Below are 21,822 nucleotides of genomic sequence, written 5' to 3'. Positions count from 1 at the left end.
TCTAAAGGTAGATTTAAAGATAGGTGCCATCTATCCTGACCGTCTATAAAATGAAAAGGGTAATATATATTATACATATGAGCCATAGACAGAGAGATGTGATACATGTAGCAAGCATTGGAGTAATGTGTGCCACTTTGTAAAGTTGACAGACTATAAAGCACACAGTATAGACAGCCCTTTCTCAGAGCCTCAAAATAAATCAGTGATAAATCCTGAGTTAGAACTTCATTATTTGAAGCTCAGACTGGTTGTTTCTTTAGATTTGAACCAAGCTGTTGCTACCAATTTGCTTTTTAAAATTGCTCGTTTGCTGTTTAAACAAAGCAATTTATGTTCATAGTTAAAAAAAAAACTCTGTCTCCACCTCTCTCCAATCCAGATTCACTCTCAGAGCAAAATTTTTAACTTTAGGTCTAGTGATTATCTACATAACTCCAAATAATGTTTCTATCATTAGTTTTTACCTTATCAATTTTTTAAATTATCTACTGATTCCAATTCTAAGAGATAAGTTTATTAGTTCATTTGACCCCCAACCTATTCCTCTTAAATTTTCTAATCTTAGTACTTTAGAGCTTTATTCCTTATTCCACCAAACATACTATATTTGACCCTACCAACTGGCTTTTTTACCTCATTCCCTTCATCCTTCTCTCTCTGAATTTTTATCTTCTTCACTTTATTTTTTCATTTCAAGGTTGATATTCTATAATCATACTGAATTTTCTATGCTCTTCCTATTAGTATATTTCCAAATTTTTTCTAAGGATAGGAAAAACCTGGAGTGTTTGCTAAACAGGTCTCTGGACCTACCATATATCTAGGGAATCAGAATCTTAAGAAATCTGGATAACTAGATTTTTAACAAGCACCCACAAATACTTCTTACACTGAAGTAACTTTGAGAAGCATTATCTATGTATTGAGTTTTGGCCAAGTACAATGTTTTAATTAAATTTCCTCTCCTGTTCAGCTTCTGTTTTGACTTGTGCTTCTAATTATGTTTCCTTCATTGTCAGTCATAATCATAACTATAAATTATTCAAATGTCTCACAGATTCCACAGACTATGGAATTCTCTCTTTACACAAACAGCTCCCTTTGGAAATCTCTATCCTCTAGCTGCAATATGGACTGGATTTTTTTGGCATCCTAAGACTTTGTTTCTTTGGTCTCCAGCTTAGATCTGTTTTCTAGATCCCATACATTCATCCTTTTTGGTTTACTTAGTTGTTTTGCAGGAGCACATCCCTAACTTACATTCTGTATGAAAGGATGCATATAAGGTAAATTTCCCAAGTCCTTAAATGTCTGAAATGTCCTTATTTGGTCTTCACCCTAGATTGATGGTTGCCTGGGCAAATTCTAGGAAGAACATTATTTTTCTCTCAAAACTCGAAGGCACTACTCCAGTCATTAAGCATTCATCTGTGCTTGTAAGTCAAATCCAGTTTGATTCTCATTCCCTTTCACGTGACCTGTTCTCTCTCTCTCTCTCTCTCTCTCTCTCCTGCCCCATGCCCTAGGGCTTTCAGGATATTCTTTATAAAAGCCTCAGTTTTCTGAGATTTTTATAATGTGTCTGGGACTCAGAAGACTGAGATCCCAGAATTCTTAGATCTCTTCTACTAGCTCTTTGGTAATGAACTCTCCATTCCTTCTGGCACTCATATTAGTCCAATATTGGACTTCCTACATTAAATCTCCATGTCTCCTCTTTCTACCTCCTTTTTCTGTCTCTTTGGCATTGTGTTATACTTTCTGATAGATTTACCTTATATTCTAACTTTCCTGTATTAGTTTTCCAGGAGTGCCATAACAAATGATCACAAACTCGGTGGCTTAAAACAAAAGAACACCATTTGTCCCACTATACCTTCTACTGAGTTATTTGTCTTTACAATAACAATATTTTAGTATGTCTGTGATTATGATTTCCTCATAGCTTCCTCTTCCTCTTTAATGGATACAAGAGTTTCTAAAACCTCAGAGACACTCATCGGACTTTTTAAAATTCAAATTCTCTTCTTTCTACTTTCTTTTTTTTTTTTTTTTAACTATTGATAAAATTTCCTCAAATTCATTCACATGTTATTTACTGGACACGTAAGTCCTGGGTATACAAATTCCCTATTCTTACGGAACTTATATTCTAGTAGGAGAGGCAGGTATAGAAGCAATGAATAGGACTATATTCTTACTATACTGGATACAATAAGCCCCATAAAGGAAAACAAATGAAGGCAAGAAAGGAACGAATAAGGGAAGGGACAAAATTTAAATGGAAAGGACAGGGAAGATCTCCCTGATAGGTAATATTTCAGTACAGACCTAAATAAAGTAGGGAAGCAGGTCAAGCAGATATCAGGGAGGAACACTGCAGAGGCCAGGATGGCTGGAGCACACCAATCAAAAGGAAGAGTGGTAAGCAAAGAATTCAGAGAGGAAGCCCAGTATTAGATCACACAGGACTTTGTATACTGTGGTGAATATTTAAAATTTATTTTGAGCAAAATGAAAAGCCACTGGGGTTTGAGCAGAGCCTGGACACAATCTAACTTACATTTTAAAAGGATCAAGGTAACTCCTGTGTGGAAAGCAGTCTACAGGGGGACAAGATGGCAGCAGGGGAAGAATCAGGAGGCTACGACAATTGGTCAGGTGAAAGATGGATAAAGTGGCAAGGATGGGAAGTAGAGAGAAGTGACTATCTCCTGAATGTATTTCAAAAGCACAGCTGAAGGGAGAAACTACTAAGCTAGAAGTGGGGTTAAGATAAGAAAGGCACCAGGAAGGATTGCTAAGTTACTGACTGCAGAAGTTGAGAACAGAAACAAGTGAATGTGGAGAAGAATCAGTTTTGTAGGGGGATCCCTGGGTGGCTCAGCGGTTTAGTGCCTGCCTTTGGCCCAGGGCACGATCCTGGAATCCTGGGTTCGAGTCCCACGTCGGGCTCCCGGCATGGAGCCTGCTTCTCCCTCCTCCTGTGTCTCTGCCTCTCTCTCTCTCTCTCTCTCTCTATCATAAATAGATAAATAAATCTTAAAAAAAAAAAAAAAAAGAATCAGTTTTGTACATGGTAACCTTGAGTTGTCTCTGAGACATTTAGGTGGGAAGACAATATGTTTATTGGATGTGTAAATCTTGAGTGCAAGAAGAGATTCGGGCTGTTACAAATCTGGAAGGCACAGATGGTATCTAAAGCTATGGGACTGAAAGGCATCACTTAGAGCAATAGCTATGGACAGCAAACTTTGGTCCATGGCCTGTTTTTATTTGTGTAAATACAGTTTCCTTGGAACAAAAGCCACATTCATACTTTTATTCTCTCTGGTTACTGTTGTGCTACAAAGGCAGAGCTAAGTAGTTGTGGCAGAGACCCTATAGCCTTCAAAGCCTACTATTCACTATCAGGGCCCTTTACAGAAAACATTAGCCAACTTCTGTCTTAGAGAATAAACAGATATGTGGGCTAAGTACTGAACCGTGGGGCATTTCAAAAGTTGAGTTCAGAAGTAAGAGGATCCAGAAAAGGAGACTGCTGGAGAAGCCATCAAAATAAAAGAGTGCTGTCCCAGAGACAAAAAAAAAAAAAATGTTTCAAGGAAGACAAAGTGATGACTGTGAAAGGTTCTGCTGATAATTCACGTAAGATAAGAACTTAGAACTGATCATTTTCTTTGTCACGTGGAAGTTGCATTTTGACAAAAGCAGTTTGGTAGAGTAGTAGTGAAAACCTGACTAAAGGTGATCCTTGACAATTTGGTTGATATTTAAGATTACACTAGAAAAACTGATGTGTACATGGGAAAAGCTTATTGAAGGGTCAGCTTCCCAAGGAGACATATGGGTAAGAAGTTGGCTATTCCACTGGGAGGTTTCCTAAGTGAGAATGCAGAGAGCTCTGCTGGAGCAACACCACAATTGGGCATCTACTTTCCTCTTTCTTCAATTTCTGTAGAAGAAACCAGACCATTCCACAAACGCCAAACCTGCATGATAAACATCTGCATGCTATTCCATAATAAAAGTTACATTAACTCCCCCCCCACCCCCCCCCACCCCCCGCCTCCTGTAAAGCACCACATCCCACTCTCATCCTCCTCTCTCCTATCTGACATCAACAAGCCCACAACCACTCTGAGGTTATGCAAAGCAGTTTGGCTTCTTCTTATACTACAGACCTTTCAGCACATATACTTAAGGTGGTACTTCCTCCACAGTTTCATCAATAACTGCATCTCCGACTGTTCATCAAATTCTATAAATATTTTGAAATCTCCAGCTCTGATGAGTCCTCCTTATTTGTTGATTCAGGATTATCCTTTTTTATTCACTTACTATCACTATAATAGGATATTCACTAGAAGGAAGAGCAAACAATTGTAGTCACCCTTACCATCTTGTCTCAGTATTTCACTTTGTCAAAAATAATAAACTAATTAATTCTTTCAGGCCCATCTATATACACTGGACATGGCTAAACAGTGTCAAGACTTTCCCTTCAACTAGACTAAAATGAGATTTTATTCTATTATTTTGCAAATTATCTGTATTTTTCTCTCATAACAGCAAGTTGTATTAGGATGAAAGTTTATTAATGGTAGTAGCAAGTGAGAAAATTGAATGGAGTGCAAAACTTCCATTTGATAATATGTATATACACCAAACAGCTACATGTATGCCAAATACCATCATACTACTGCATATCATTACTAAAACCATTTATAGAGATTCTCACTAGAGCCTTAACAATGACAAACACCAAATAAATACAAATAATTTTTCAATGTTCATATAATAACCATTATGTTCTATATATATAATTCAAATTCTGTGATATGAGTCAACTTAAAAAAACGTTACAGGAATTCATACACTTTAGACTCAAACACATATTGTATGGATTATTCTCAGGAAATTTTATTACATCCAAATGTATGGTATATTCAATGGCAGATTCCATCACCTACTACTCAAATGATGTACTCCAAAAAAGAAAACCTATAGTAATTTCAACTTAAGCATACATTATGAATGATACAACAAATTCATTTTAAATAACTATAGGATTCATTCTCATTCCAAATAAAAGCAACATGAATTACCTACAGCACAGTGTCTCTAAGTGAACCAGTCACCTACACTATGTAACAAAAACGCGAACTATGAAAAGCATAGCTTCAACTCATTTTTTTTGAGAAAAATGCAAAAAAAAAGTGTTCTTTTTTTTTTTTTAAAGTGAGACAGGGAAAGTGGGGGGAAGAGGGGGCAGAGGGAGAGACAATCTTCAGCAATCTCCATGCTCTGCATGGAACCTGATGCAGGGTCTCCATCTCAAGACCCTGAGATCATGCATGGCCTGAGCCAGTATCAACATTATCAAGAGTCAGAGACCCAATGTATTGAGCCACCCAGGTGCCCCCATGAATTTTCAAGTTATTAAGAAAACAAACAAGGACATACAGACTATCAAAGTAATACTGACATGCAGTACCGCCTTTGGTCCTATATAAACAAGTCTAACTTCATTATGATTTCACAATTCAGAAGACTGCAGGGCAGTATCCATTAAAACTGAGATGGGGTGGTGGGCACCTGGGTGGCTCAGTGGGTTGAGCAACTGACTCTTATATTCAGCTGAGGTCATGTTTTCGGGGTTGTGAGATCAAGCCCTGCAAGGGGCTCCATGCTCAGAAGGGAGTCTGCTTCTCTCCCATTATTTTTACCCTTCACATAATATGACAAGACCTTTGGTCTGTCTTGAAGTCAAAAGGAAAAAAGAAATGACATTTATTAAATATTTACTATGTGCCATGTGTGAGACACTGATAAATCTTACACACTTGATCTCATTTAACTGCCACAGCAATTCTACATTAGTAGTGCTATCCCTATTTTGCAGATGAAGAAATTGAGCTGAGGGATGTCAAGTGATGCCCAAGACAATCAAGCTAGGCCTACCATCTAAGTGTTTTGACTATTAGTCTAAAACTCTTTGATACACTTGTTTTTTAAAAGTTTCAGAAATCATCTCACCCAGCACTTCCTCAACTGAATTGCATGAAACTCTAGAGTCACTAAGATATTAACAAATGTTCTGAGAGATAAGGGCTCTGGAGTTCAAACGTTTAGGACAAGTTACTTTGTATCAGGATTTCCCAGAAAATTCTGGGAAATTATGCACATTGTGCATAATTTTTATATGCATAGTTTATTATGCACATTGTGACTCTCTAAGAAGGTGATAAAATGGGAAGTGTTCTACTCATTTCTCAAATACCATGAAGGACTGTGTTTAAAGAAAACCTAATAATATTCTATGGTATGTTTTTGCTCAACTCAACACACTTTGGAAAATGACCATCTAGTCCAATCTCCTCTTTCCATGGTTTAATAAAACTGAGATACAGATAAATGACTCAGTCAAGGCCACAAAGGAAGTTAATAAATGGCCAAGGCTGGTACCAAGGAGATCTGATGATTCCTGCCAGGACACTCTTTCCCCTCTATCATCCTGTCTCACTTCAATACTGTTTCTACAAACTCCAACACCAAGTAAAACCGGGGGGAAAAAAGTATTAAACCTATCATTTATTCTGGTTCTTCTGAGTGGCAGTATAGAGAAACCATTTACAGAAATGAAGCTCAAAATGGTCTACCTCTGAGTGTACCGGTATTTCAGAGAACTGGGATATATTTGGAAATGTGGGAAAAGATTCCACTGTAATAAGCTGAGTAACACTTTTTAGCCAAGTTGTGCTACATTCAGGTTTTTCTTTGTTTTTGTTTTTAAGATTTTACTTATTTATTCATGAGAAATACATTGGGAGAGAGAGAGAGGCAGAGACACAGGCAGAGGGAGAAGCAGGCTCCATGCAGGGAGCTCGAAGTGGGACTCGATCCCGTGACCCCAGGATCACACCCTGGGCTGGAGGCGGCGCTAAACCACGGAGCCACCCGGGCTGCCCAGGTTTTTCTTTGAAGTGCTGTAGAACTACACCCTAGTCCTGCATGCGTCTACATGCAGGACATTTTGCCAAAGTTCAAAATATCCAATTTGAGACCATTTTTATACGAAACTATTTGTTCAGTTTTCCTCTTACTCTTTTACCTTAAAGGGGCTTCCTTTCACTTCGTCCTCCCCTGCCAGCAAGCAGTAAACAGCCCCAAGCCAAGCGTGCCCCCTGGCGGTTTAGATCAGGAACTGCTTAATGTGACATCCCTTCCAATTAGTAGCTCACCTCCTGGCCCCTCCCCCAAACCACACTCTTCTAATTCTTACCCATTTGCTTCAGTAAAACCTTCTCTTTTCTATCATTTATCCTCAGTGAAAAAAAAAAAAAGGCACTTTTGGCATTCTAGTTACTTAAAAATCGTCTAAGTACACTTGTAGCTAAAGAAACAAACCACAGTGAAAGGCCAATATAGCCTTGGAAATGCCCTAAGAGAAGCCCTGCCCCAGGGGAGAATGTTAGAATACCTAATATTTATCCAATGCTTTCGAGGATAATTGGCACTGAGAAGGACCTTGAAGATCACTGCTAGGTCTACTGCATTATTTTACAGGTAAAACAAACAAACAAAAACCAAGAAATGAGGGAATTACCTGCCCAAATAACACAGAGTTCATGGCAAAGTCAGGATGAAGGCCTAGGAGTTGTCATTTCAAAGCCAGTGCAATGTCAACTAGGCCATATGCCCCAGGCTCCTCAAGACTGTTTTGCTTATCAATTAACATTCAAGTAAAATATTTTTTAGTGTTTACATATTTTTCCTTAATTATTTATATTGATATTATGGCTCTCTCGAGAGCAGGGCCCATAAATCTCCTTAGTGCCGTGTCGAACAGTATCTAGCACGCTTCATAAATATTTACTTTCTTCATCCATTATTGCTGTACTTATTGCAAATCTAGAATATTTTCCCCATGTTATGCGTTTAGACGAGCTAACAACCTAACTACCATTTCACAACACTCTTTCTATAGGAAACTGTGCCCCAAATTGATGGGGAACAAAAGGCTAGCTGAGGACAAAGCAGAAGCTCACACCCTGCACCCCCCCATTCTCCACCCCTACCCCACCCCCGTGCATGACATTCCTCAGGCACTCCTGGAAGTCCTAAAGCTAAAGGAAAGGAAAAACAAATAGTTAACTTAGAGCTATTATAGTCCTAGAGACGGGAGTCTCCCACAATTTACAAAATGCCTTAGTGATTTACAAGAAAAAAGCATCCTTACCTAAATTCCAGAAGGAAACTCCCTACAGTCTTAATGTAATGATTTACTAGAGAGAAAAACAACCTTAACTTGACTATTGCAAGAGCTCCAGGATCTTCTAGGTCCTCTTTAGCATATGAAAATCCTTTTGAAACTTCCCTTTCCTTACCTCCCCCAACTCCCAGATACACAATCAGCTACCCCTCAAAGCCCAGGACAGCAGTCCTTCCTGCCCCAGGGTCCCTCTCCGTGCTTTCATGAAAACCACCATTTTGGACCAAAGATGCCTCAAGAAATCTTTCTTGGTCCTCGCCTGGGATCTCACTCCTACCAAACCTCACCTATATTCCAAAACCACATTCAAATCATCACACCATACATAACCTACTGGAACACATTCCATTCAGAATTTGGGACGTCTTGATAAGGGTTCCTCTCCACCACCTGATGAGTCCGGACTGAACAAGAATGGGAAAGAATAGGCACCATAGAGGGAAACAGCAATCAATTTTGAAGACCCTGGTTATTTTAGCATCAGTTGCATTCATAATCGCAAAGCTTTACTATCTCAGTTTTCTCTCCCATAAAATACTACTCTTCGATCCTAAGTTCATGTAAGAAACGTCAAGCATTTTATAAATCACAGGTATCAGGAATGATTGCAGGTATTACTTATAATACCTGTAGTATAATTTATATTGTGGACGCTCTGACTAATCACTAATCACCTGTAATAGAATTGGTATTACAGGCACTGACTCATCACTTTCTAGACGCGTTATCACGAAATTCTTACAGCCCTGTTTTACAGATAAGAAAAAAAAAAAAAAAAAAAAAAACAAGGTGAGGCAGGTTAAGAAACTCGTCCGGGGTCGCTGGGTCACATCACAGAGCTGAGAGCTGAAAACTTCAGGATTCGAGCTTCGCTCTGAAAGCCTCCAAAGCTGGTGCTCCTAAAAGATGGGAATTAAGGCAAGAAAAGATTTTACAGGAAAAAAAAAAAAAGGAGGGGGGGGACGCCTGGGTCGTTCAGTGGTTGAGCGTCTGCCTTTGGCTGAGGTCGTGATCCCCAGGTCCCGGGATCGAGTCCTGCATCGGGGTCCCTGCGTGGAGCCTGCTTCTCTCTCTCTCTCTCTCTTTCATGAATAAATAAAATCTTCTTTTTTTTTTTTTTTTTTTTTTTAAAAAAGGTACTACTCCCTTCAGGGCTCGGAAATCAGTGAGGCACGAAAGCGAGTCTTCCAATCTGGGTATTGTCACGCACACACAGTGAAATATGTGGGTGCAAAGAGAAATGAGAATGAATGACGGCGACCTGGGTCCTCTCCGGCCTCGGGCGGCCACCGCGGGGCCCCGCACTTGGCTTCGCCCTCTGGGGCGCGCCCGTGAGAGGAGACAGGGGCGCGCAGCCCGCAGCCAGCGAGGTCGCACTGCGCGTGCAAACACGTGACCGCAGAGCCCAGCTTCTGGGAGCGGATCCCTCGCGGGAGCCCCCCGCCCGCGCCCGCGCCCCCGCCCCCGCCCGCGCGCCCGCCCGCGCCCCCAGGACGCGCGCTGCACGCGGCAGCCGCGGGGCTGCGGGGCCCGGGGGGAGGCGCGGGGGGCCGCGGCTGTCTTCCGGGAGCCCCGCGCCGCAGCAGGGCGGGGGATGGGGCGCCCCCGCGGCGCGGAGGTGGCCTCGGCCGCTCCGCCACCCCCGCGGGGCCGGGGGAAGGAGCGAGGAGGCCGCCCGGGCGGCCCAGGCCCCACCCCGCCCTCCCTGCGCGCCGCCCGCCGGGGGCCCCCCGCGAGCTACTTACGGAAGAAGAGGCGGTACCCGGGGGAGCGGGGCTGGCCGCGCTCCTCCGTGCGGTAGGAGGCCATGGCGCGGTGCGGGCCAGGCCCTGCGCGCGCTCCCCGGGGCGCGCGGGCGGCAGCGGGGGGCCCCGCGCGCCAGCCCCAGCCCCAGCCCCAGCCCCAGCCCCAGCCCGAGCCGGCGCGCAGGAGCGGCAGCAGCGCGCGCATGGCGTCCGCGGCCGTCGGGCTCCGCGCAGGGCGGCGCTGGGGGACCCTGGCCCGGCCGCGCGCCGGCGCCCCCTACTGGCCGGAGCCGTCACTCCCGCCCCGGGCTCGGATGGGGAGCCCCGCCCGCCCGCCCTCCCGGGGGTCCCCTGGTGACCGCGCGGCGGGGTGCCCTGTGCCCAAGCGGGGCCAGGGTTCAAGGCTGAGCCAGAGAACGCCCAGCACCGCCGAGGAGCTCGCGGCCACGTATGACCGCAGACGTGCATTCGTGCCTCCGCTCGTGCGCTCACTGTTCACTAGCACAGTATTATCCTGATTATAATGATTCAGTGTTGAGTGACTGTGCGCAGCCCGGGTGGCCGGAGGTTTAGCGCCGCCTGCAGCCCGGGCTGTGGCCCTGGAGACCCGGGATCGAGTCCCACGTCGGGCTCCCTGCGTGGAGCCTGCTTCTCCCTCTGCCTGTGTCTCTGCCTGTGTCTCTCTGTCTCTCTCTGAATTAAAAAAAAAAAAAAAATATATATATATATATATATATATATATATATATAGAGAGAGAGAGAGAGAGAGAGAGAGAGATTGTTCTGTGCCAGGCACTGGCCCAGAGCCCGTCTAACGAAGGAGACCAGCTTTACACCCACAGAGACGTCGTTGTAAGACATCATCAGACCTTGTGAAGATTTGACCTTGACGCTGACTTCTAGAACAAGAACAACAAAAAAATACATGAGTAACTTCAAACGCCGTCTCCTTCCTTCATAAGGCTTTTTCCTACTAAACCCAACTAGAGGTGATTTATCCTTTTAATTAATTAACTTATCCTTCTGACGTTTTCACTTCTACAATGGCACTTAATGAGCCAGACACTCAGGAATTAAGATTTAGCATCCTTGCAGGATGCAGCAGCCTGCCCTGCCCTGCGTATAATGACTCCTTTGTTGTGGCCGTAAACTGCTCCTGGAAGTCCCTTTTACCAAATCTTTCTATTAGCATGTGACATTTTGATTATCCACTTTACAGAAAAACTTGGAAGAAACAGTTTTCCAAAGGCAGTATCTCCACTTCATACTCTCTCCCCATCTCAATTCAAATATGCTTCCTCTACCTTCTCCAGATCACATTGTGAAGTCCAAGTCTTACAATAAATCTTTCTTTTCCAGAAGAAAGCAGTAAAAATAAATAAATAAATAAATAAATAAACAAACATCTAAAGAAAATTAAATACGTTATTCAATCTGAAAGTGAAAGCAAAAATAGCAATTTTGCAAAAAAATAGGCCAAAAAAAAGTGCACCTATGCTCTTTGCAAAAATTAAGTGGAATGGTTTTAATTAAAAGAGAAAGCATCGTTTGGGGTCCTTCAGTGGCTCAGTTAGTTAACTGTGCTTTCAGCTCAGGTCATGATCTCAGGGTCCTGGGATGGAGCTCTGCATGGGGCTTCATGCTCAGCAGGAAGCATGCTTCTTCCTGTCCCTTTGCCTGTGCTCTCCCTGCTTGTGTGCTCTCTATATATCAAATAAACAAATAAAATCTTTTAAAGAGAGAGAAGGAATTTTTAAAATAATCTTTTAAGGTACTGTAATAAAAATTGGCTTCTAAGTGAAATGTTAATATACACAATGAATACATAAGTTCATGAAAAATATAATTCTAACTTAAAATCCTGGCTCTTGCAACATAAGACAAACATATTTGCAAATATTAATTTATATTAAGTCATGATATGGATCTGATTTTTTAAAATTAGTTGAAACAAACCTTTACTTACAAAATCTGCAAACAGAAATCTTACAAAGATGGTTCTATAACCACCATATAACTCTACATAGGTTAATACTTACATCTAGGTGGTGGTCAGAATTTTGATCAACATAAATGTCTGGTTGTAGGTGATATAGGGCTCTCCCATGTGAGAGAGCCAAGTTATTTCTATTTGTTACTCTTACATGTTTAATTTCCATTGCTAAGGTCACCCTCATAGTTCAAAATGGCTGCTACAGCTCCAACCATCACATCTTCATTTCACCTAGGAAGAAAGAAAGAAAGAAAGAAAGAAAGAAAGAAAGAAAGAAGGCTGTGCCCCTTCCCTTAAGAACACATCCCAGAAACTGTAACATTACTTTTATTTGCATTATATTGAGCAACACTTAGTCTACTGGCCACAACTAACTCTAAACTAGCAGCTTTTTTTCTGAATCAACAGAGGCCTAGATAAAAACTGGATGTCATACTACTACAGAAGAAAGGGAAAATGAATACTGGAGGACAACCAGCAGTCTGCCACAAATGTCATTTTCTTTCCCTATTGTCCAACTTCCTTGGAAAGATCTGTGAGAATTCTACATATTTCTACTCCAACTGTGAACTGGGTTCACATTCTTCCCAACTAGACACCTGGCTTCTTTCAATTTCACCAGTTACTTCACGGCAGTTAAAATTAAGAGACTGGTTTACCCAATTTCCAGAAAGGATCTCTGGGAGATATTGTCAGTAACCCCTTAGACTCTACTTAGATTGCAGATCGTAAAATGTTTTTGTTGACTGTGGTGGCTTCATATGTAAGTTTGATTAGGTTAAACTGTGAGTCAGACTCTCCCATAAAGGGGGGGAGGGGATTTCTTTTGTGCATATGTCATAGCGGAAATTCAATTTTGTTTCCTCATGTAGAAAAAAAAGCTTAATTGTTCTATTAACCTTTGAAGTTCAGATGTTTCAATGAGATAAACCCTACTGAGACCAAGTTGTGGCTAATTTCTAATGATCTGTAGATTCTTAGGATAAGACCAAACCTGGCAGAGTGTTCTGGAGCTGAAGTGGGTTGTCCAGTGAAGAGCCTTTATAACTCCAATGACTGGATATGGGCTTCCCTAGAAAGGGTATGATATGGATGAAGCAGCAAAGGCCACCCCTGAGAAGACTGGCAATCAAATCAAAAGTCTTTCATGAAAGGTGGCACAAAACCAGCGTCTCCCATAACTATGAAACTGTAGTAGAGATAGGAGTTGGTGCTAGCGAAAAATGAGATAATTATTGAATCCCAATTCTGTTTCTGCTTTTAGTTTTGGTAAATGTAACACAAAATACAACTTGGATAGAGGTGTCATTTTCTGAAATGCTGGATTATCCTGATAGGACATAAAAGAATTTTGGAATTGTGGAGTAGTCATTTATGTGTGATATTGTGTAAAAGCAGCATGTGTCTCTAAAATTAATTGTTATCCTTACCTAAATCATGATAAATAAATAAATTTTAAAACCTGCTAATTGCCATCGCTCACGCTTGCTAGCCAATAGCTAACTTTAGGGCCTGGGCTATGAAACAGTCGGATTCAATATAAGTAATGAGAATTTTAAAGTAATTTTGAATATTTTCTAATTTATCTGTTTAGGAACATACAAAATATTTCTCTGGCCTTTTGAATACTTTATCTAAAGGACAACTTTGAAAATATTTTCATGTTACCAACTATTTAAAACATCTGTCATACTATCTAATAAATGTTGCAAAAGTATGTCTAAATGTTACTTAGAGTTCATGTTCATCCTCCATTTGTGAGCCACATTTTTCCTTCTAAATACATGTTGAAGTTCCAGATCACTTCTCACTTAAAAATTGACTATTATTGTACTGAGGAACAAAGTTATTATCATGACAATACAACGAAACAACAGGATTTTTATCTGCTAACTTTAGATCTTGAAATATCTTATATTAAATGCTGTCTTGATTTTATATCAAGATTTATGGTTTTTTAAAAGATTTTATTTATTCATGAGAGATACAGAGAGAGAGGCAGAGACACAGGCAAAGGGAGAAGGAGGCTCCACGCAGGGAGTCCAATGTGGGACTCAATCCCAGGACTCCAGGATCGCGCCCTGAGCCGAAAGGCAGAGGCTCAACCGCTGAGCCACTGAGGCGTTCCTATATTTAGTTTTATAAAAGCTATGATACCTCAAGAGAATAAGAGAAGCTGCAGATGGGAGAAAATATTTGCAAAAGATATATCTGATAAAGTACTATGACCAAAATATACAAAGAACTCTTAAAAATGAAATATAAGAAAATAAACAACCTAATTTTAAAAATGGTTAAAAAGGGATGCTTGGGTGGCTCAGTGACTGAGCATCTGCCTTGGCTGAGGGAGTGATCCTGGCGTGCCAGGATCGAGTCCCAGATCAGGCTTCTCACAGGGAGACGGCTTCTCCCTCTGTCTATATCTCTGCCTCTCTCTGTATCTTTCATGAATAAATAAATAAAAATTTTAAAATAAACAAAAATGGTTAAAAGAAGGAAAAAACAAAATAGGGAGAAATACTGCAGTGATTAAATAAGTTTGTGGGTGACAGAACCTATTAGTTGCCCCCCAACATCAGTACTCTTCTTTTACAGCAAAAGAATGTTGACTTTTCCAAATAAAAACTATACTTTCCAGCTTCCCTTACAATAGGTATCACCACATAATTAAAGTCCACCAATGGGACATCTAGGGACATTCCTTAGGAAAATCTGGTATACACACACACACACACACACACACAAACACACACAGAGCAGAATATTGTTCAGTCATGAGAAAGAAGGAAATCTTGTCATTTGTGACAACATGGAAGGAACCTGAGGGCATATTATGCTAAGTGAAATAAGCCAGACAGAGAAAGACAATACTACATGATCTCACTTACATGTGGAATGAAGAAAGAAAGAAGAAAGGAGAAAGGAAAGAAAGAAAGAAAGAAAGAAAGAAAGAAAGAAAGAAAGAAAGAAAGAAAGAAAAGCTGAATTCACAGAACCAGAGTAGAATAGTAGTTGCCATGGACTAGGGTCTGGAAGAAACAGGGAGATGTTGGTCAAACATCACAAATTTCCAGTTGTTAAGTTCTAGGGCTCTACTGTACACCATGGTGACCATAGTCATGCTAAGAGAATAGATCTTAAATATTCTTAACACACACACATTAAAAAAAAAAAAAGGAAATCATGTCAGGCAATGAAGCTATTAACTATCATTATTTTGGTAATGGTTTTGCAATATATATGTATGCATCAACTCATCACACTGTACACCTTAAACTCGCACGATCTTAAGTGTCAGTTTTATCTCAATAAAGCTGAGATGGGGAGGAGACAGAGGCAGTTAACTGTTCCTTTACATCTTCCTCTTCATCATTTCTTGCACTCTGCTACTTAGAATTTAGATTCTACCTTGTCCATAAAAAAAGGGCCATCCCCTTGATGAACAGAGCTGTGAGCTGAAAGAAGTTTACACTCCAGAGGATTTTGTGAAGCAAAGCTGCCACAAAGCTCTAGAATATATACCTTTGAACTTTAACATGAAAGAGAAATAAATATCTATCTTATTTATCCACCAATATTCTTTTCTTGTTTGTTTTCTGGTTCTCCCAGCTGAATTTAATTCTAATCTTAATTTTTTTCTTCTTGCATAGAAAATATGTTGGGAGAAATTCTGACTAATTGAAAGCCCCTTCTTTACTACCTATATAATTTCATTCAAAATGTTGCAAAAATATTGCCTGAACTGTTGCTTATGAAGTATTTAAACTAAGTTACTTGTATTAATAAGAAAAAATATGTAATAAGTTCAATGCTAAAAAACTAACTGAAATTATATTAAAAGAGCATTTTAGTTGAAATCTTAAGCAGACTAGCAGAAAATTTTTGCAAGACTCATATGTAATAAAGAACCAGTATCCGAAATATACCCAAAGGACCCAAAAACTTAACAACAAGAAAATAAATAACCCAACTAAAAAGTAGGGAAAAGCTCTGAGGAGACACCCGACCATAGAAAAGATCCCCCACATCATTTGTCATTGGGGAGATGCAAATTAAAGCAACAATGAGATACCACTACACTCAGAATGGCTAACATCCAAAACACTGACAACACCAAATGCTTCCAAGGTGTGGGGCAACAGGAACTCTCATTAATTGCTAATGGGAATGGAAAATGCTACAGTGACTTTGGAAGATAGTTTGGCAGTTTCTTACAAAACTAAACATATTCTTACGATACAACCCAATAGTCATGCTCCTTAGTATTTTTCAAAATTAACTGAAAACTTACGTCCACACAAAAAGTTGCACATGGATGTTTATAACCACCTTATTCATAATTGCCCAGACTGGAAAACAACCACGATGTCCTCCAAGAGGTGAATGGGTAAAGAAACTGTGGTCCAAAATAATAAATAAATAAATAAAATTTAAACAAGTGTCCTAATTATACAATTTTACCCACCTCTTTTACCACCCCCAACTCCGATATCTTAATAGAAGAGCTTAAATTCTCAGAGGTCCATTTCTGAAGAGTTACTGAACATCTACTTTGAAATATACATTTTCCTCCTACATATACAGCTATTAAATAGCAACTAATTTTAGCTCCCACTTTGAAGGCTTCTTAAAATGGATTAGATGGGCTTCTGAATGAAGCAATAATTCACTGGTAATCATTTTTCTCTTCATACTTCACAAATATCAGATATATCGGCCAGATCCATACCAGTTGGATGGATCCAATTCAGTTGGATGTTTTTATGAAAATTCTCGAAAAGATTGTTCAACTCAATATTAGGACATAGGTCTGTTACCTTGGATCAACGGAGTATACTATACATTTGGTCCAAGTGAAAAAGAAATTCCCAGTGGATTTGGCACCTCTCACTATCCCCAACAGAGAGCAAATGGCAGCAGAGCTCTGCAACTTTAGTCTTGGGAGCTCAGCCTTTGGGATGACTAACGGCAAATTGTATGTTTTTGTTTTTGTTTTTGTTTTTTTTCTGAAGTGACATTGTTTCAAAGTTCTTTGCGTTAACTTTCCACTATCACAATAGTCACTGAGAACAAATCTGTTGGTCTTAAAGCAATTTTTAAGCAGCTACTTGGAGATAAGGACCATCGGGTGTCAACAGCACAGCTTCTTGCACATCAAACAAGCCAGGACTTTGGAGGAGGCCCAGGCAGGGCTGCAGAGGGCCACTCCAGGGTCCACGTGTTCCTAAAGCCCAGAAGCCCTGAAAATGAAATCCCAAGTGCCCAAATACCTTGCTAGTACCAGGAAGCAACAAAAGGAAACAAATATCAAGATACCTCCTTGAAGAGTCTGCACCCCTCTGGAGGGGGAGACCAGGAAACTTGATCACAGGATTTTATGTGTATATTGTTTATTCTGTTGGTTGGAATGTATTAAGGTACAAGACTTAGAAAGAATTATAGAAAGATCTGAAGCCAGTCTGGCAGGAAAAGCTGAAGGATACATATCTGGGGCAAGAGAAGGACTTTTGTAAAAAGAGCAGAGATTTAAAATGGATTTTTTTAATAAATTTTTTTATTGGTGTTCAATTTGCCAACATACAGAATAACACCCAGTGCTCATCCCGTCAAGTGCCCCCCTCAGTGCCCGTCACCCACTCACCCCCACCCCCTTCCCTCCTCCCCTTCCACCACCCCTAGTTCATTTCCCAGAGTTAGGAGTCTTCATGTTCTGTCTCCCTTTCTGATATTTCCCACCCATTTCTTCTCCCTTCCCCTCCATTTCCCTTCACTATTATTTATATTCCCCAAATGAATGAGAAGATATAATGTTTGTCCTTCCCCGATTGACTCATTTCACTCAGCATAATACCCTCCAGTTCCATCCACGTCGAAGCAAATGGTGGGTATTTGTCATTTCTAATGGCTGAGTAATATTCCATTGTATACATAGACCACAGCTTCTTTATCCATTCATCTTTCGATGGACACCGAGGCTCCTTCCACAGTTTGGCTATTGTGGACATTGCTGCTAGAAACATTGGGGTGCAGGTGTCCCGGCGTTTCATTGCATCTGAATCTTTGGGGTAAATCCCCAGCAGTGCAATTTCTGGGTCATAGGGCAGATCTATTTTTAACTCTTTGAGGAACCTCCACACAGTTTTCCAGAGTGGCTGCACCAGTTCACATTCCCACCAACAGTGTAAGAGGGTTCCCTTTTCTCCGCATCCTCTCCAACATTTGTGGTTTCCTGCCTTGTTGATTTTCCCCATTCTCACTGGTGTGAGGTGGGATCTCATTGTGCTTTTGATTTGTATTTCCCTGATGGCAAGTGATGTGGAGCATTTTCTCATGTGCATGTTGGCCATGTCTATGTCTTCCTCTGTGAGATTTCTCTTCATGTCTTTTGCCCATTTCAGGATTGGATTGTTTGTTTCTTTGGTGTTGAGTTTAAGAAGTTCTTTATAGATCTTGGAAAACTAGCCCTTTATCTGATACGTCATTTGCAAATATCTTCTCCCATTCTGTAGGTTGTCTTTTAGTTTTGTTGACTGTATCCTTTGCTGTGCAAAAGCTTCTTATCTTGATGAAGTTCCAATAGTTCATTTTTGCTTTTAAAGAAGTTTTGCTGTAGTTGTAACCCTGTCCTAAGACTTTCTTGTCCTAAGTTACAAGGAGGTCTGTGTCACTAATTAAGGCTGTTGGAGTTAGACTTGTGCTTTAGGAAGGAGATGCAATATACTCAGACTGGCCCCAGTGTAATTCAGTTATATGAGAGTTACATGTGTATTCAAACGGGAACACTCTACTGTATTCTAGAACACATATATGCATTTAATTCTAAGGATAAAACATGAATCTTCAGAGAAATGTCAAGATTCAGGGAGTAAACTTTGGGTCATATGGTCTCTATGGATCACTACTGCTCCCAGGGAGGCCTTTTTGAAATTGCTAATGTATTTTCTGATGTCAAAGTGATTGAGGAACATTACTGCCAGGTAGTGATACTGTATGTGCTACAACAATTAAGACAGCCCTACACAAGAAAGTGTTATCCTGTGCTTTTCATTGCTCTACAATGTCCCATAAGACATTTGTGTAAATTAAAATCTATTTCTTAAAAAATTATGTCAGCCTAAAAACTAATGACATTTTGTATATAACAAAGTATATTGTTTTAAGGTGTGCATGGTATCTGAGACTGATTACAACACACTGTATTAGTCTGTGTTTATAGCTCTTAATTCAGGGTGATTCTACAGATGGATCCAAGCATATGACTGTTTAATGTATCTTTAGTACTAGTGCCTGAGCATTTGCATATTGAAATACATATAATTGTATTACAGATTATTTTTCTTTTATGTTTTCTTGATAAGACAGCCATTACATTGATTTTTTTCAAATTATATGCAGTATGTTTTGTTATCTATCAATTTTATTTCAAGAGAGTAAAGATGCTGTTGCAAAAGACTTCTTATTAAAAGAAACTTTTAGGTTATCCATTCACCCATGAGAAGAAATGAAGTTCTGATACATTCTTGGATAGACATCAAAAGTATTCATGCTAAGCGAAAAATGCTAGGCACAAAAAAATCACATGTGTGATTCCTTTTGTATGATATATCCAGACTAGGAAAATCCACAAAGACGGGGAAAAAATTGGCAGTTGTCAGAAGAATGGAAGAAACGCAGAATGAGGAGTGATTACCTAAAAGGATATGGGGTGTTTTTCTGGGGTGATGAAAATGTTTTGAAACTATAGAGGTGGTGGTTGCACAAGACTGTGACTGCTACATGCCACTGAATTGTACACTGTAAAATGATTAATTGCATGTTATATGAACTTCACCTCAATTTTTAAAGAAAGTCAGGTCTAATAACTTCAAAAATAACAGCTTTAGGAGCTCCTAACCATTTCTGTTCTATAGATCCCATTTAGCAGCCCTATGAAGCCTATGAAACACTTCCGAAAGTAATGTTTGTAAATACTTAAAATATATTGTTAAAGAGAAAACCAATTATATTGAAATATAACTATAAAAATACTTTCAGAAAAAATGTTGTGATCTAATAACATACTCAGTTCTTCACTGAGGCATTAAGTGACTAGATCCAACAGCAGATTTAATAACTACCATCATTTTGATGTAGTGATGGATGTAAATGACAGAGACACCTACAACATTAGGAAAATGAAGTAACAATTATATATCATTTCTCCTGGAAAAAAAAAAAAGCATAGATAGTAGTCACACTACTAAAGGGTTTGTTGTTTACATTTATAAATGCTAAATTTTAGTTAGAAGTAAATGAAAATAAAGGTGCGATCTTTTTTTAAAATCCAAGTTTACTGACCCCCTAAATTCTCCCTCAGAACCCCTGGTAGTAAACACCTAGTAAAGGGAAGGGGTATATATTCTTTCCCTTTTGCCCTTAGAGGTACTTTGGTGGATGATTAAGAGCTGAATAGAAGAATAGAGGACAAAGAAAAAAGTATGTTGGTGTTCTGGATTTCTCTTTAAGACTGTCATGATTGAAGAAGAGATAAGAGATCCATTTATACTCTACTTATTTTTAAAAATGTTTTTCTTCCCTACTTTAAACGATAGTTTGGGGGCACTTGGGTGGCATCAGTTAAGCGTCTGACTTCAGCTCAGGTCATGATCCCAGGGTCTTGGGATGGAGTCCAGCATCAGGCTCTCCACTCAGTGGGGAACCTGCTTGTCCCTCTTCCTCTGCTGCTCTCCCTGCTTGTGCTTTCTCTCTCTCTCTCTCTCTCTCTCTCTCTCTCTATCTGTCAGATAAATAAATAATTTTTAAAAGATATTTTGATCCAAGTTTTGGTGAAACAAATGGCCTGAGAAGCAAACCCATCCAATATAGACATGATTGGCTGAAAGATGAAAAATTAGTTTTATTCCCCCTTGTAGGGGGTGGGGGAGGGGAGTTGTTGTTAGCATGTAGAAATTCTTTTCTGAATAATTGTGAGTATATATGTGACAATAAGTCCATGTTCTGAGGCCCATATATCTCTTAAGAGAAGGAAAGAGTTGTTTTTTAACCAAGGCCCAATGATATGCAGAATACATTTGGTATTAAGCTTTCAGTCTTTCTGGCTAGTTACTAAATTGGATGTAATAAAATTCATCCATCATACAAGAATCACATGTGATTTAACTACACATTGTTAAATGGCATAAAAAAAAATAGAAAGTTTTGCTTGATTAAGTATTATTACTGCTTCTAGGCTAAAATAATCATGAGAAATTTCAGCTGCAAATGACACATTATAAATCCCTTGTAATATTATAAATATAGTAATCATGGTAATACTCTAATCCAATTCAAGGGTGAGCTACTAAATTGGTAATAATAGGTCCTGAACAAAATCTAATGAGACAACCCATTTTCTCTGCCCACTTTCTAGATTTTCCCTTTAGGCCTTGAGCAGTGGGAATTAATTTTGTTTTTAAATGGTTTAACCATAAAACTCCTATTTTTTCCCCTCATTTATACTATTCTAATTACACAGAATAATGGTTTTAAAATTGGATTCAAAAGAACCCTGGGTTCCAAAGGCAATTCCTTGAAATAAATTTCAAGTAATCCATTGCAAGAAAATATGGACAGGATTAATTTATAACCAAACCTCAGGCCCACACCACAGAATTTCAGGGTCCCCCCAAAAAAATGCAGAATGATTTCATAATGTCAGTTGGTGATGTTTGTGTTAGAAACTCAGTAGCCAAGGAGTTTTCCTTATTTGAAAGTCATGTCTTTAGAAAGAGAACTCATTCTTGCCTTCACCACTTTATTCATTGCTT

At 39.8% G+C, this 21,822-nt stretch overlaps 1 protein-coding gene across 3 annotated transcripts in view; it reads right to left on the bottom strand.

Annotated features, from left to right (window-relative positions):
• The window catches only part of PPA2 (inorganic pyrophosphatase 2), an 81,476-nt gene extending 71,233 nt beyond the window's left edge, over positions 1-10,243 (bottom strand). For all 3 annotated transcript variants that reach the window (XR_012001031.1, XR_012001032.1, XM_072755537.1), the window contains exon 1: positions 10,024-10,243. Coding sequence is in view for 1 of the 3 variants with exons in the window: in XM_072755537.1 (XP_072611638.1) it covers positions 10,024-10,228 (205 nt within the window). In the remaining 2 variants the exon portion in view is untranslated. The remainder of the gene's footprint in view (positions 1-10,023) is intronic.
• Positions 10,244-21,822: the final 11,579 nt, after the last annotated feature.

This window comes from Vulpes vulpes, chromosome 4, assembly GCF_048418805.1.
Source record: "Vulpes vulpes isolate BD-2025 chromosome 4, VulVul3, whole genome shotgun sequence".
Lineage (NCBI taxonomy): Eukaryota > Metazoa > Chordata > Mammalia > Carnivora > Canidae > Vulpes > Vulpes vulpes.
Note: the sequence above shows the minus strand (reverse complement) of the source record. Positions and strands in the feature narration are given on the sequence as shown.